Source organism: Sphaerodactylus townsendi, linkage group LG17, assembly GCF_021028975.2.
Source record: "Sphaerodactylus townsendi isolate TG3544 linkage group LG17, MPM_Stown_v2.3, whole genome shotgun sequence".
Taxonomy (NCBI): domain Eukaryota; kingdom Metazoa; phylum Chordata; class Lepidosauria; order Squamata; family Sphaerodactylidae; genus Sphaerodactylus; species Sphaerodactylus townsendi.
Genome location: NC_059441.1, coordinates 19,596,952 through 19,613,675, shown reverse-complemented (window position 1 = coordinate 19,613,675; position 16,724 = coordinate 19,596,952). Strand labels below are relative to the sequence as shown.

Below are 16,724 nucleotides of genomic sequence, written 5' to 3'. Positions count from 1 at the left end.
GGCCTCAGAGTGTGTGACTGGCCCAATAACACCCAGCAAGTTTCCAAGCAGAGTGGGGATTTGAACCTGGATTTTTCTGATTCTAATCTGACACATCATAATGGTTCTCTCTGTATATATACATGTGTGTGTGTTGTCAAGTCATGGTGATCATGTAGGGTTTTCAAGGAAAGAGGTGTTCAGAGGTGGTTTGCCATTACCTGCCCCCACAAGGACTGAGGCAGTTTGGAGAGAACTGGGACTAGCCCAAGTTCACTCAACAGACTTCATGTGTAGGAGTGGGGAATCGGGCCCGGTTCTCCAGATTAGAGTCCACTGCTCATGAGAAGAATCAAACCCAGTTCTCCAGATTAGAGTCCACCACACCACTATGACTCTCTCTCTACACGTGCGCACATACACAAATATACAATGTGCATGTGTGTATATATAGATACAGTAGATCTCATTGGCATTTCATCTCCTCCTCTTCTTCTCTACCTGTTTGCAGATTGTTGTTTCTCAAGCTAAAAGCTCAGCATGAGAAAGAGCCATTTGCCTTCTGTTCCATCAAAGGCTGCGAGAGAATTCGGATCAAAGCTAACCTCCCCAAGAAAGCATCGATCAGCGACTGCCAAGCTAAGGCCTATCCGAAGTACGCAGAGAAACCTTCGGTGGACGTGCCAATGCCCAAAAAGCTGCCTGGCACAAAAGAGGTAAAATCCCATCTTTGGATCATTGGGTTCTACTCTTAACAAGTAACAGGCCATTGTGCATACGTTTGTAGATGTTTATTTTTTTTTTAAAAAAAAGAATCATAGAATCATAGAGTTGGAAGAGACCCCAAGGGCCAGCAAGTCCAACCCTCTGCTATGCAGGAACACACAATCAAAACACTCCCGACAGATGGCCATCAAGTCTGTCTTTAAAAGCCTCAAAAGAAGGACACCACACTCCGAGGTAGTGCATTCCGCTGTCGAACAGCCCTTACCGTCAGGAAGTTTTTTTCTGATACTTATGTGGAATCTCTTCTCCTTCACCTTGAAGCCATTACTCCTAGTCCTAGTTTCTGGAGCAGCAGAAAACAAGCTTGCTCGTTCACCAGCATGACATCCCTTCAAACAACTAAACATGGCTATCATGTCACTTCTTCACCTTCCCTTCACCAAACGAAACATACCCAGCTGCCCAAGTCTCTTCTTGTAGGGCATGGATTCCAGACCTTTTACCATTTTGGTTGCTTTCCTCTGGACCCTTTCCAGCTTGTCAGTGTTCTTCTTGATTTGCGGTGCCCAGAACGGTACACAATATTCCAGATGATATCTATCCAATGCAGAATAGAGCGGTACAATTACATTCCTTGATCTTGACACTATACTCCAATTGATACAGCCCAAAATTGCATTGGCTTTATTAACTAGCCTAACATCAGTTTCTTGTTATTTGGAAAGGACCATTTCGTGGAGCTGAAGGTGGAAAGCTACAAGACCAGATACTTGCATCTTAAGAGTGACTTTGCTTATATCTCAGTAAGTGTTTGCTCCAGATCCTGCTTTGTTTCACTTTGTTGTTGTTTCTCTGTGCATTCTGATAGAAGGGAAGCACAAAACGTTGATTGGGAATTGCCTTTTGCTCCTTTAGGTTGATGGCAAAAAGTTCTCACTCTCTGAAGACGGTATCCTAGTGGTTGTGGTGGACGGGCACCATGGGAAAGTGGTTGACCAAATGAGTTTCAGGAACGCTATCCTCCAAGGAATCCCAGGACAAATAGATAATTATGTTAGCAACCTCGAGGACAAGTAAGTTTCCCCTTGTATCTTGGTCCCTATGATGAAGGTGAAGGAAAAGAGATTCCACCTGAACATCAGGAGAAACTTCCTGTTCGACAGTGGAATGCACCACCTTGGAGAGTGGTGGAGTCTCCTTCTTTGGAGGTTTTTAAAGAGAGCCATGAAGACCATCTGTCAGGAGTGCTTTGATTATTTGTTCCTGCATGACAGGGGGTTGGACTGGATGGCCCTTGGGGTCTCTTCCGACTCTATGATTCTATGATCTGATTCTATGATTCTATGATCTGATTCTATGATCTGATTCAGTGGTATTTTTCCACCAGCAGAAAATGGTAGGTGGGTAGAATTGTTGCCAGTTTGCACTTCCCACAACAGACTCCCTGATTTCTTCTCATGCTATTTCTGGCTGTCCTCTGTCTCCCAGGAGCAGCGGTTAGGAGAGTCCATTGCGCCTCCGCAGAAGGAGGATTGCAGGAGATGGAAGTGCCTTCTGCTAGCGGAAAGCTACCACTGAACCCAATGCTTTATCTTTTAAAAAAAACAACCAAAAGCCAGCAGGAGAAGCCAAAGCTGGATTCTTGCTCCCTCACTTTCAAAACAGGCTGGCTACACCCCCCCAAAAAAACCCCCCACCGGATTGCTCAGAATTGAGAATCCATTCCAGTGAGGAGGGGGAGGAGAAGAGTAGTAGTAGTAGTAGTAGTAGTAGTCGTCGTCGTCTCCTTCTTTGAAGGTTTTTAAACAGAGGCTGGTTGGCCATCTGTCAGGAGTGCTTTGATTTTGTGTTCCTGCATAACAAGGGGTTGGACTTGATGGCCCTTGATGGTCTCTTCCAACTCTATGATTCTATGAATGATTCATAGTTCAAAATCCCATCCATCCTAATGTGCTTCATGTTGAAAATTGTCTCCAAAATGGATGTTGCAGGACCACCTTTGAATGGGAATGAGAATTAAGTGTTTTCTGAATGTTTATCCTGTCCTGCAGCTCTATTGTGGTGATGATGTCTAAAGGACGGTACATTGCAAAGGGCCCTTGGACAAAAGCCTTGGAGAAGCTTGGAGCACAGAGAGGCATTAAGTTGAAAGGTAAATTATTCTTTTTGTCTTTATTCATTTTTTCATATTTGTAACCCTGAAGTGCTCAGGGTGGCATAACCAGCGACCAACAAAAACAGAACAGAACAACCATTCATAATATAAACTCAGTAATCATAATAAAACAGATGATGACGAACCCCCCCCCCCCTTCCCTCCTAACGTACCCATGAGAGGCTGAGACAGCGAATGGGGATTCGTACAACCAACCCAGCTGGCCAGATGGAAACGCCTGGGTGAACAGGGCTGTTTTCCAGGCCCTGCAAAAACCTTGCAAGTCTCACAGGGCCCTCACTTCCCTAGGAAGCCTGTTCCACCAGATGTTAAAAGCCCTGGCCCACATGGAGGCCAGCCGGATGTCTTTAGGACCAGGGACCTCTAGCAGGTTCTCCTCCAAAGATCAGAGGGACCTGGCAGGGCAGTATGGGGAGATGCGGTCCCTCAGATATGCAGGTTCAAGACCTTTAATATTGTAAGCAAGCATGCAACAATCTATATATATATAAAAAGCAAACCGTGACTTTGTTAGTCACTCCCTAACGCCGAAACGGCTGGACGGATCGCCCCCAAATTTTCACATGACGTTTCTCCCTGTTGCGGGCAGGTAATTGGACCTTCAAATCACCAAAAGTCCATACCTGAGCCAGGTAAAACTTCTTTTTCCTGGCGCACCAGGCCATGAAGCTGTTTGTGTTTAACTGTCACCCTTAGAATGTTCGTGCAGCCTGTCTGTGGCCTGAAGGGGTTGGTATGAGGGCTTAGAATGTTCATGCAGATGGGCAGAGATGAGCATTGAAAACAGTAAATAGGTAATACTGGTAGGTAATGCGAGTGGAAGTGAAACACATACACACTTCGCCATGTGAGACATCAGGTGGGGTCCCCCCCCCACACGCAGGTAACTTTCACTCTCTGTGCCTCACCCACTGCTACCACACAATACACATCCAGCTCATCCTCACACACCTCACTCTGCCCTCCCTCACATCCGACCACCACTTTCCCACTTCCTTACCCATATTCGCCACAGCTCTCTTTTACTAAAAGCGAGCTGGAGTTTGCCTTTTTCTTCTAAGAAAATCCACAAGGTGGGGGCAAACCAACACTACTGGCTCTGCTTCTTTTGCACGTGGCCCTTTAAAAACCCAGGGAGCTGGCCTCGCTCTGAGCGCCTCACCACCCTGCCTCTGCTGCCTGACTGGGATAGCCTCCTTGCCCCAGTTCTGCCTTCCCCAAGCCAGGACTGTGTGTGTCAACCAGCCTCATGGACAACGGGATTCGCACTCTGGACAGTTCCGTTGTGGAATGGGAAGGGTTACCTTATACTTAAAAAACAAGACACCACCATATAACAATGTGAATTGAAAAGGGAAAGAGGGATTCCATTTGCCCCCCCCCCCCCCCAAGGCTATGCTGCGGATCATTGGACCTGCATGGACATCTGTGCGGGTTGCAGACTGTGATGAGAAGGACAATTGCCACAGCAACGCGTGGCCGGGCCCCGCTAGTACATGCATATCCCTAACCGTATTCCTTGGCTTCATCATTAACCAAAAAGGGGACTTCAACCAAGAAATCAGAAGGAGACTGAGACAGGCAGCCATGAAGGAGCTAGAAAGATTCTGGAATGTAGGCAACAAGGATTGGCAACAAGGATCAAGTTAATTCATGCCATAGTTTTAGGAATGTGAAAGTTGGATCATGAAGAAAGCTGATGGAAAGAAAGTTGATTCATTTGAAATGTGGTGTTGGAGGAGAGTTTTAAGGATACTGTAAACCGCCCAAAAGACAAATCAGTAGGTTCTAAATCAAATAATATTTGAACTTTCTCTAGAAGTCGTGTTGGTGAGGGAGCAAGCTTGTGTTCTGCTGCTCCAGAGACCAGGACCAGGAGTAATGGGTTCAAAGTGAAGGAAAAGCGATTCCACCTTAACATCAGGAAAAACTTCCTGACAGTCAGGGCTGTTCGACAGTGGAATACGCTGCCTCGGAGGGTGGTGGAGTCTCCTCCTTTGGAGGTTTTTAAAGAGAGACTGGATGGCCATCTGTCAGGAGTGCTTTGATTGTGTGTTCCTGCATGGCAGGGGGTTGGACTTGCTGGCCCTTGGGTCTCTTCCAACTCTATGATTCTGTGATTCTAAAATGACTAAACTGACACTATCGTACTTTGGTTTCATTGCACTGAGGCATGCCCTTGGAGGTCCTGAGTTGCTTCATTTATGCTCTCTCATTTCTTTGTAGACAAAATGGCTTTTCTGGGCTACAAGGGCAGCTTCCAGCCCTTCTGGGTCCGACTGAGCACCCATGATGAGGCAGTGAAGATCTTCCAAGCTCTACCAGTACCTGTGATGAAGAAGATGAAGCTGTGAAGGCCATGGGTGGCCATTATTATCACAGCCTTAACTGCAAAAGGACTGCTTTTGGCTAGTGGCTGACCTGAGATGTAGTATTTTTTTGTTGCTGTACATTAACAAAAAAAACTCCCCGAACTTATTGTGAATGTGTGCAGTGGCCACATAAGACAACCGACATTCCTTGGGCAGGCGAGGTCCAGTTCTCGTGACTCGCTTAGTGGCCGGAAGATTGTTGCCTGTTTCCCACAAGCACACTTTGGGGGGAGAAATGTTTACGACTCCCCAGTGCCACGTGACTTCTCAGGTAGTGAAATCGAGTTCTCTAATGGATAGGACGAAGAGCTAACTTCCCAACAGGGTGGCCGTGCTTAGCACATCAAAAAGTGTTCCTTTTTTAATGTTCTGACAGCCAAGGTGGGAAGGTGAAATTGTAAACTGATACTCTGTGGGAATTCAAATGTGCAAAGCTATAACATTGGTCTTAAACAGCTTGGGAAGAAATTGTCATGCTAGACCTTGTCAGTGTCTCTCTTCTCCTAACTTCCTCGGGTTGGTCTCACGTGTGGACCGGACTGCTTGAAGGAACTGCGGATGCAGAGGGCAGAAGGACGATGAGCCAGGAGATCTCACCTAAATCCTATTTCTGCCCACAGAGAAATAATCAGCTAAGCTACTGTACTAGGGGTTGTTTTTGAAGCTCTAGCAAGGAAATCAAACCAGCAAAGCCATCTTTATAAGCCAGTGATAGCTGTTACTTGTTGCCAGGGAGCATAGAGCAATGGCCATGAAAATACTAACTGCTCCTCCGCTGAAAGCAGTTTTGCTAGCATCAGAGAGGAACCTTTCTTAAAAAACAGACAGGATATTCATCACTGGGGAAAAAAAGCCATGCAGGGAAATTAGTCCCATCACATTCTGCCTGGTGTGGACAACATCTAACTAGACCAGACAGCAGCCTCCATCGAAGGCTATCCACTTGGAAAGTTGTAAAAAAATATTATATGGATGTAGCCTCTGTATGTGTGCCCCTCTGCAATTACTGGGGCGATTGAACTCAAGCGCAGACGTCCTCTGCCAGTCACTATTCACTATCTGTGAATCGCCCTTTTCTACCATTGTAATGTAGCCAGCTGTTTCCCCTTGTTCCTACCTACGTGATCTTGTTTTGTTCATACGTCAGTCCAGATATTTTACCCGAAATAGCTGGTCCTTTTTCGGAACTAGATGTACAGTGTTTTGTATATATTCCAGAAGTTCCCAGTGGTGGAAGTAAAAGATCTATTTTCTATTTATTTATTGCCAAGGCACTACGAGAATTTAAGCTGAATGAGTTGTTCGTGGGTTGAAGTGACTCAGGAACACATTTCTTCAGATAATCTGCTTTGCACTTGAAAATTCTTAAAAACTGCAGAATGTAGTATTCTACCGGCAGCCTGTTTTATGACGATCAAAACTCTTGGAATGTTCCTTCAAAATGTTTTTGCTTACCGACTTAGTATTTAGTTGTTTTGGAATACACTACATTTATTGGAATAAAATTTCAATGCAACTTTACAACTTGGTCTAGTTGGGATTTTTCTTTTGCGGGGTGTGTGTGTCTGTGTGCATGGGTAAAGCAGACCAAGCTAGCAAGGCAGAGCTACTCACCGTAGCATACTTTCAAATACGCAGCAAGTTCAGTTGTGTAGCATAAGTCTCACTACTGAAGCGGTCAAGACAGAGTTTGTTAACCTTGGGTTAATAACCCAGAGTTTACAAACCGTGAGCCACAGGTGAAGCACCATCAAGGCACAGGTGAAGCACCATCAAAGCTCGGAATGGAGTAACTCTCCAGTCATATATGATATGGAACCAGATAGTCTCTGCCCTGCTCCTCCAGACTATGGTCTGAAGAAGTTGGCAATATTGCTGGAGAGTGGTTAAGAGCAGCAGACTCTAATCTGGAGAACCGGGTTAGATTGCCCACTCCTCCACATAAAGCTTGCTGGGTGACACCAGGCCAGTCACAGTTCTCCGAACTCCCTCAGCCCACGTGGAGGCAAGCAATGGTAAACCAATGCTGAACCCTCTTGCCTTGAAAACCCTACAGGGTTGCCCAAACTGTGACTTTTGCAGTACTTTCCCCCACCAACTGCAATATGAAGAAGAGTTTGGATTTATATCCCCCCTTTTCTCTCCTGCAGGAGACTCAAAGAGGCTTACAATCTCCTTGCCCTTGCTTCCTCACAACAAACACCCTGTGAGGTGGGTGGGGTTGAGAGAGCTCCGAGAAGCTGTGACTAGCCCAAGGTCACCCAGCTGGCATGTGTGGGAGTGTACAGGCTAATCTGAATTCCTCAGATAAGCCTCCACAGCTCAAGCGGCAGAGCTGGGAATCAAACCCGGTTCCTCCAGATCAGAGTGCACCTGCTCTTAGCCACTACGCCATTGCGGCTTCCCCCTTTCTCTCCTGTAAGGAGACTCAAGGTGGCTGACAAGCGCCTTTCCCTTCCTCTCCCCACAACAGACACCTTGTGAGGAAGGTGGGGCTGAGAGAGCTCTGAGAGAACTGTGACTAGCCCAAGGTCACCCAGCAGGAATGCAGGAGTGTGGAAACACATCTAGTTCCCCCGATAAGCTTCCACCACTCAGATGGAGGAGTGGGGAATCAAATCCAGTTCTCCAGATTGGACTCCACCTGCTCTTAACCACTACACCACGCTGGCTCTCGAGGTGTGCAAAACCCATTCACCCTTGTATACCAAAGGAGGTTTAAAGAGCCTGTCTAAAAGGGATCAGACTTCGTAGGGAGGCAATAGCATTTATAATTGCATTCGTATAAAAATTACAAACCTTTAAGAGTCATGGTCATTATAAAAATACCTCCTCTATAAGATACAATCTGTGTTGATCAGAAAGTAAAGGAAAAGGCCACTGAGGCCTCACTTATCACCAAGTGGCCATGATGGGGCTGAAACAGTCACAAGGCAAGGAGGTTCACAGATCTGACCAAGAACAACAATTTCTCAGGAATCAAGCCAGGAAGACTTGTTCTCCTCAGTCTTGGCATTCAGCCCAAATTAAGACAGATGGCTAAACACTTCTCTTTCTTGATAACAACAAGGGCCAGATGTAACGCACTCCATACCGCTTTGTTCTGTGGCCGCTTACAGAACATTCCAACTCATGGCAGAGTTTGTCCCTATTGTTTGAACACACCTGAAACTCTTGTGTATATTATCTGCCCCCAATGCTTAATGTTAAGATGTGCCATTCCCGCCCCTGAGTCTGACTCCAAGCCAAAGAACCTCTATAATTTAAAGCTGGTACAATTGTTGGACCATGGCCATCACGAGAACATTAAAAGCGTCTCAGTCTTTTTATTGCAAGTGCTTAAGATGCACAACTCGTCACCTTAGTGTTACCAGTCTCCATCTCATGTTTGTTCTGTATCTGATTCTAAACTCCGTTTATATTTCTCTTTTATATTTACTCTACTTGATGCCTAATAAAGGTTTTGTTGTTGACTTCACAGATCAAAAATCAACCCGTTCTGCAAAAAAGTGTACAAATTTATTGACATTCTGGAACAAGCATTCAAAGTGACAGCCAGATTTCTGCACATAAACTCCCCACAAAAGAGTGGCAGATATTGGCACAACAGAATCAATCTCCTTCATACTCACAGAAATTCTAAAAACCCCTCTAAGTCTGGCGGTGATTTGTTTTCCAGCTCAATTCCAGCAGAGAAACTGCAAGCCCAACAGGGGGACAAATCTCCAGTTTAGCGGGGCAGTATTTGACCACAAACTTTTTAAAGAGACAAATCGGATTATACCGAACTTTTTGTCTCCCAAACTGGGCTTCTGACAATCCAGCCACATCAACAGGAGCTTCAAGGCATATTTATTTTAATTAAATTACAATCTTGGAAGTATAGAAACGTTTAGAGGGGAAACATTTTCATCTTCCACTTATTCATTCACTGTAAGCCATTCACGGCACTGACTGATCCAAAATAAGTGATAGCAAAGCTCCAAAAATGGAACGCTCTTTGCCTCCCTTTGAGTAAAGTTCGTAATACTGAGTTTAAAGAGAACATGCCTGTTTTAGACTTCAAAGCCAGCCAGGAATCAACACCAGCGAACATTAACTCTTGTGAATAAGGGAACTGACCCCCTGAAACAGAACCGGCTACCCCATAGCTTCGTTTCCTCCTCCGTCCCCGCTCTGCTTTTATGGTGCTCAGTCCAATTAACTTATCATCATAGCTCTTCTTTTGGTTTGCTTGTGCGGTTGTCTTCTATCCGGGACTCAGATTTCTTTTTTGTATCTTTTTTCTTTTTGGATTTTTCAGGCTTGATCTCATTTTTCACTTTTTCCTTTTCTGAGAATCCTTTGCCATGATACACCTGGCCCTCCAAAGTTACATCGGCACACCTCTCTTGATTGATCAGGAAGTCTTTGACCTCCCACGCGTAGCTTCCATCCCGCAGCATAAAGATGGCACGGTTTGAGCCGACAATAAACCTAGGTTGTCAAAGTATTTCAATTAGTGTCAGGCCTTTAAAATACTAACCCATTTCATGACATGCTCTGTGGAGCCAAAAAGAGGATCGATAGCTTGAATTATTAAGTGTTGCACCTGCATTTTAAAAGGCAATTGATGGCTCTCTTAGAACTCACTGCTGCATGAAATACAATTTCTGCACTATAGCCTTTATTACATACTCTGGAGAATATGACTGTAATGTACTACTACCTGGTGCAAATTCACTCTGCTAGATGCCAAACTTCTTAAATGAACAGAAAAATCAACAGCCACAGAGGTTTCTCTTCCCTGCTTCCCAAGAATAGCTGGATTCCAATGGCAACAAAATTGTATGCCTTTTAAATGCTACTCAGGGAAGAATGCAGCAATCAGTCTCCCAGGATGGGGAGATACCTGGCATCTCACAGGAAAAAGAAGAGTTTGGATTTATATCCCCCTTTCTCTCCTGTAAGGAGACTCAAAGGGGCTTAAAATCTCCTTTCTCTTCCCCCTCCCCCACAACAAACACCCCATGAGGTAGGTGGGGCTGAGAGAGCTCGGAAGAACTGTGACTAGCCCAAGGTCACCCAGCTGGCATGTGTTGGAGTGCACAGGCTAACTTAGTTCACCAGATAAGCCTCCACAGCTCAAGTGGCAGAGCAGGGAATCAAACCTGGTTCTCCAGATCAGAGTGCACCTGCTCTTAACCACTATACCACGCTAGCTCACAGGGGTTGCTGCCAGTTTGGAAGACCACCATGGAGTTATCTACTTTAAAAGGATTGCACCACCTCAATAGCTGATCAGCAGCATCCCAAAGAACCTCCAGGGAGACAGTGGAGGAACTGGGTAACTAAGATGACAGGTGCAGCTCCCAACCTCATGAGAAGTCAGCCTGCCCAAGTCTTTAACCTTCAACTGAAGGCAACTGGCCAACCTCAACCTGGAAGCATGGTCCTGAGAAAGAAGTTAATCTTTACCCCTGGTTTTAAAGCAGTGGTGTTCAGCTCTGGCCCTCCAGATGTTCATGGACTACAATTCCCATCACCCCTGCTGTGGGGGAATAGGGGGGAAATGCAGTTCGCAACAGCACTGAGCCCAGGGTAAATAATCAATGCAGAAATGGTCACAGCTAATAGAAGAAGTGTTTGGATTTATACCCCACCTTTCTGTCTTGTAAGGAGACTCAAGGTGGTTTACAAGCTTCTTCCCTTCCTCTCCCCCAACAGACACCTTATGAGGTAGGTGGGGCTGAGAGCTCCGAAGAACTGTGACGAGCCCAAGGTCACCCAGCAGGAATGTAGGAGTACAGAAACACATTTGGTTCACCAGATAAGCCTCTGCCACTCCGGTGGAGGAGTGGAGAATCAAACCAGTGGAGAATCAAACCAGATTAGAATCCACCTGCTCTTAACCACTACACCAAGCACCCTTCCAGTCAAAGGCAGCCATTTTTACCAGTGAATTTTTGAATGAAAATGAAAGTTCCATCTTGCCTTGGTGACTCTGAAGCTCCAGACAAAATCACTTACCTCTGTATATCGTAATGAGCATTGAAAAGGCTCCCCTGCCACAGATTGGTGATCTGCTCTGTTTCTTTCTCCGTGGGATTTCCTGACACGGTGACAAACATCATCAGAGTCTTCCCTTTTTTGGTCATCTGCAAAATGGTCTCAGGTTTGTTTGGATCGATCTTTGAGAAATCGACAGGCGCAGAGGGACGCTTGTGCTCAGGAAGGTCGTTTTCTTCGATATCATCATCTTTCTGGTTTAAAAAACAAACACAAAAATTCTAAATTTGGACTGGAAACAAATTTGTCAGACCTTTCACAAGGGTGCCCAGTTTTAGTAAGAATAAAAAACTATAACCATTGGTGTACATTTTCTACAGTGAAGAAGAAGAAGAGTTGGATTTATATCCCACCTTTCTCTCCTGTAAGGAGACTCAAAGGGGCTTACAATCTCCTTTCCCTTCCCCCACCTCACAACAAACACCGTGAGGTGGGGGTGCTGAGAGAGCTCCGAAGAACTGTGACTAGCCCAAGGTCACCCAGCTGGCATGTGTTGGAGTGTACAAGGTAATCTAGTTCACCAGACAAGCCTGGCAGAGCAGTGAATCAAACCCAGTTCTCCAGATCAGAGTGCACCTGCTCTTAACCACTACCCCACACTGGCCCTTTAGTGTATCAACAACTGGCAAAACTAATGAATGAAGTACAAAATTATCTTATATAGGAAAATTTATTGACAACTATTATAATTAGTATTGATTTGATCATGTTGGAAATGTATTGATACTATTTGCTATTAGTTACAGATTAGTATGATGATTCCAAGGGGCGGGGGTTGCAAAGCAAGCCCACACAGAAGTCCCAACACTTCTCTCCTACAAAAGCACCTCTTTCAGAGCTTGAAAACATCACTATACAAATAGCGATTATGTGGGAATTGATGACCATTATGCACCCTTGGCAACTGCACCCCAATACTAGCAAACCCATTGCTTATATTTTTTTACATACCTCCAAATACTCTGGCTCCTACCCCCAGGGTATACATACCCAGGTTGGGAACTACTGCTTTATTTTGTTTACCTTATTCTGGTCTATGACTGCAGTAAAGATTGGATTAACATCTGATTGACAGGTGCAGACAGGGAGGGCATGGTTGCCACCTCCTGGAGATTTGGAGATGGGTCCTGGGAGGACATCAGTGGGGTGCAGTGACACAGAGGCCCCCCACCAGGGCCACTCAACCCATTTCCTCCAGGGGAGCTGATTTCTGAAGCCTGGAAGCGAGCTGTCATTCCAGGGGGTTCCCAGGTCCCCCCTGGAGCCTGACATCACTAACTGGAGATTTGGGGAGGGCTTCAGCGGGGTGCAATGCCACAGAGCCCCCCCCCACCCTTCCTGAGGACCCATTTCCTCCAGGGGAGCTGAGCTCTAAGGGGCGGGGCTGGGTGGAGGGGCTTGCATCATCTCCCCCCCATGAACCTCCCCCCTCCCGCCCTACCTCCCACTGCTCCAGCAGCCGCGCCATGTCGGCGTCGTTGTAATCCCGAATGTCCTTCTTCTTCCTGGGTTGGGGGGCGTCGCTGCCCTTCTGACCCTCATCCCCCAGGACCACCGCCAGGCAGCAGAGCAGCCCCAGCCAGAGCCCCCACGGCAGCACCGCCACCATCTTCTTTGGGCGTGACTAGAGGGAATAGCTCCGTTGCTCGGCGCATGCGTACAATGGCATGAGAGCTATTTGACTGAGAAGCGAAGTCCCGGCGCATGCGCACAATGGTGCGTGTATGAGCGCCGTTGGACTGATAGCTGCTGGTCTCGGCGCACGCGTACAATGGTGTGTGTGAGCGCTATTGGACTGAGGCGAAACCGCTGTTTGTATCAGCGCGTGCGCACAATGGTGTGTGAGCGCTATTTGAGGCGAAGTAGCCGTTTGTCCCGGCGCGTGCGCACTATGGCGTGTGTCTGGGAAGGGTTATTTGACAGGCAGGGAAAGCAGGGCTGGAAGAAACAGCTGTTTGACACGCTGGTGTCCATTTTCTCTTAATTTCTTGCTGCTTTCTGTCTTCCCCTTCTTTAACAACATGCGACGAATAGTGAAAGAGAAAAGGTGTCCCCTAGCAAAACCAACCGCAAAGCATCCCTGACATCCATTTCAAATGTGCAAGCTTGCAGAATACTTCCTCAAGCTGGAGCATTCTCCAGCCTAATTTACCTCACAGGGTTGTTGTGAGGGTAAAATGGAGGAGAGAATAATGTTAATAGCTTTGCAATAAATGAAGTGGAGCACATTAATTCGTGCTTTTAACAACGCTGAGGAAATACAGACTTGCAAAATTCTTCCTCCGGTGGGGAGTATTCTCTGCATCCAGACAAATTTACCTCACAGGGTTGTTGTGAGGGTAAAATGGAGGAGAAGAGAAAAAAGTAAACTGCTGCGTAACAGCGAAGGAAATGATAAATTCTCGCACAGACTCCATGCTTTTAAAACAGGCACAATCCTGTATTGCCATAGTTGGAATTAATATATTATTGTTATTTCTTAAATTCAGTATACCGCCCACCCCCAAAGGGCTCTGGGCAGTGTACAATGAAACCAAACAAATAATACAGAGCAAAACCAATGTACAACAAATTCAAATCAAAATTAATACATTAAAATCCAGTAGTAACATCATAACCCAATTATAGATGGCATCCGTGATTCCAACCCCACCACCTCCGGGAGGGGAACGGCAGTTTGCCGGATAGATGGTACGGATGGTATGTGGGCCATTAATATGCAATGTAGGTGGTACTTAGACACATTCAAAAGCTATAGTATAAAATAATAGATGCTCTTGGGGATAAATTTGAAGCAAGTTTTCTCGCTTTTAATAACACCAAGGAATGTGCAGGCTTCCAAAATTTTTCCTCTGGTTGGAACCAGACAAGCATGCTGTGCATTCAGACTAATTTACCTCACAGGGTGGTTGTGAAAATAAAATGGACGAGCCAAGAATAATGTAGCACCTGTCTCTTTTATCTGCCCTTTTCAACTTTCAGTGTTTAAGATTTGTTTGCTCGTCTTGCTTCCTGTTTGCTTGTGCTTTTCTACCCTGGTTTTGATCCATTATCGATCATTGACGATTTTGGAGAGCTGTCCTCCCAGCCTTTGTTGAAATGTATTTAGAAGGCTGCCATTTTATGAACTGTTTTATACATTGCTTTTATTGCATATTTATGGTTGTTCACTGAGCCCATTTGCGGTGAGAACGCGAATAAATAATAAACAATAATAATAAACTGCTGTGTGCACTGGGAAGAAAGGCTGGATATGAGGGAAGGAAACAATAAATAAATTCTAGCACATAATGTGCTTTTTGCAAAACAATATTGATCTGGAGAACTAAGAGCAGAAGACCCAGTGGAGCTGGATGACTCTTTGGACATGGTCTTCCTAAATTAAACTGCCTGCTACAAGTGCCTGTGGTTGTTTGCTCGGGAAATGTGTACAGCCACAGACAGGCATGATGACAACAGTGAACACTTTGTAGACTAATCACAAAACCAGATCCACCACCTGCAAAATCAAATCTGGCTGAACCTGGTCCAACTTTCCCCACTCCTTCCTAACTCTTTTTTTCTTGCTTGTGTTTCAGACAAATACTTTCATTCGATCAGATATTTATTGAAAATATGAAGCAGCCTTCTAAAAGTCATTAAAGTCTTCTTTTGGCCAGAAATGGCTCTCCGAAGTTTCAGGTAGGCCTTTTGCATTACCCACTATGGGCTCCGGAGTTAGAGACGCTGGGGATCGAACCTGGGAATTTCTGCATGTCAAATGGATGCTGTACCGCTGGGTCACAGCCCTACCCTAACATGGTTCCCAGGGTTGGTTTTTTATTCTGGATTGTTTGGGTTGTGCTTTTCTTTTTAAAACATGTACTGCTTCATTTTCAAATCAGGGCAATTTCCACGACTGAATAGCTTTCATTTAAATTTTGTTTTATTGTTCAAGACTTTGGCCTAAAACTAGAGGACATGAAAGAAAGAGTAAGGGCACAATTTTATCCACTGCACTTATAAATAGGAAAAGCTGTGAGCTTTATTTTACATATGTACACAATTTTAATGATGGCCATAATTTTAAAGATTTTACTAGTATTAACTTTTACTTGACGTTTATATGTTTTACATTGTAAGGGCTGTACACAACACATTTATCATTCAAACATATACTTTGGATTCAAGGTACAGGAAAAGAGATTCCAGATTCCACATCTGGAAGAACTTCCTGACAGTAAGGGCTTTTCATCAGTGGAATACATTGCCTCGGAGAGTGGTGGAGTCTCCTTCTTTGGTTTTTAAAGAGAGGCTGGATGGCCATCAGTCCGGAGAGCTTTGGTTGTGTCTTCCTGCATGGCAAGGGGGTTGGACTTGATGGCCCTTGGGGATCTCAAGATTCCCTTTAAAAAAAATTTATTGTATCATTTGAATTTTACAGTTTATAGTAATTTCCTTCTTCATACATTGTCAAACAATACTTCCCCCTTTTCTCCCTCCCCCCATTACTTCTTCATAGTTTTGTCACACAAACAGCAGTAAGTTCATTCTCTGAAGCCTCTTCTCCCATATTTCTTCATTGACTCGAGCTTCTTTCATCCAGTCCACGTATATTATCCATATCTTCACAAGAATTTCATCTCTTATTTTTATATCTCTTGCCACGCCTTTTTTTATTTTTTTGCAGGTTAATATATCGAAAATATCAAGTGTCACTTGTTCCCAGATATATTCTAACCATCTCAAGTGTCCATTTTTTCTTTTCTTTCCAGCCCAAGGCTACTGTTGCATGGGATGCTTTAATCAATATTTTATACATATAACTATATTGTTTATCCACCCTTCTGTCTTCCATTACACCCATGAACATTAAGTCATTATTTAAATCAATATTTATCTTCACCAGTTTCTCGATATATATTAATACAATTGTCCAATTTGTTTTTTACTTCTGTACATTCTATCCACATATGGCTATAATATGCCTCTTGGGCTCCACAGTGCCAGCATTTAGAACTAAGTCCTTTTATCATATATGCTAGTTGTTTTGGTGTTCTATACCATTTTAATATCACTTTTCTTTCTAACTCCATATATTTCTCAATCTTTATATTTCTCCAGCTGTCTATTAATTTTTCAGTATTACCAATGTCTAGAAATCCTTCCTTCTCCCATTTTTGTTTCAATGTTCTTATCATGATCATCTACCATATTTTTGTATACATGCCCTAAAATTTTCCCTTTGTCAATCTTCTCCGAATAGTTCCAAAGTATTTCTGGAAAGCCTTCTAGAATTATCCATGAGACCTTAATTTTTTCCCAATTGCCTATCAAAGCCTGATTCAACCATTATCACTAAAATGCCTCTTGCTTCCTATTGCTAAATAAGTTTGTAATGTCCTTATTTTCCTTCTTCCCTATTCAACTTTTATACCCTTTTA

General features: G+C 44.6%; 2 protein-coding genes across 5 annotated transcripts in view; one reads left to right on the top strand and one right to left on the bottom strand.

Annotated features, from left to right (window-relative positions):
* Window positions 1-6,777, top strand: part of LOC125424615 (cell migration inducing hyaluronidase 1) — a 139,419-nt gene extending 132,642 nt beyond the window's left edge. For all 4 annotated transcript variants that reach the window (XM_048482003.1, XM_048482001.1, XM_048482002.1 and 1 more), the window contains exons 24-28: window positions 491-695; window positions 1,431-1,508; window positions 1,621-1,778; window positions 2,757-2,857; window positions 5,108-6,777. In XM_048482003.1, the coding sequence (XP_048337960.1) occupies window positions 491-695; window positions 1,431-1,508; window positions 1,621-1,778; window positions 2,757-2,857; window positions 5,108-5,235 (670 nt within the window). In that variant the 3' untranslated portion in view covers window positions 5,236-6,777. The remainder of the gene's footprint in view (window positions 1-490; window positions 696-1,430; window positions 1,509-1,620; window positions 1,779-2,756; window positions 2,858-5,107) is intronic.
* Window positions 6,778-8,750: 1,973 nt separating this feature from the next.
* MESD (mesoderm development LRP chaperone) lies at window positions 8,751-12,951 on the bottom strand. The gene is made up of 3 exons (XM_048482205.1): window positions 12,743-12,951; window positions 11,263-11,495; window positions 8,751-9,729 (listed from the first exon to the last, which is right to left on the bottom strand). Exons 1-3 carry the CDS (start codon window positions 12,908-12,910, stop codon window positions 9,465-9,467), a joined length of 666 nt encoding a protein of 221 aa, XP_048338162.1. The 5' UTR covers window positions 12,911-12,951; the 3' UTR covers window positions 8,751-9,464.
* Window positions 12,952-16,724: the final 3,773 nt, after the last annotated feature.

What these genes read in the sequence shown, in the direction of transcription:
- MESD (XM_048482205.1), bottom strand. Translation starts at nt 12,910, where the DNA reads ATGGTGGCGGTGCTGCCGTGGGGGCTCTGGCTGGGGCTGCTCTGCTGC. An exon ending in GGCTGCTGGAGCAGTGGGAG is followed by an intron (nt 11,496 to 12,742) that starts GTAGGGCGGGAG and finishes TTTTTAAACCAG; the next exon opens with AAAGATGATGATATCGAAGA. An exon ending in GCTCATTACGATATACAGAG is followed by an intron (nt 9,730 to 11,262) that starts GTAAGTGATTTT and finishes TTGACAACCTAG; the next exon opens with GTTTATTGTCGGCTCAAACC.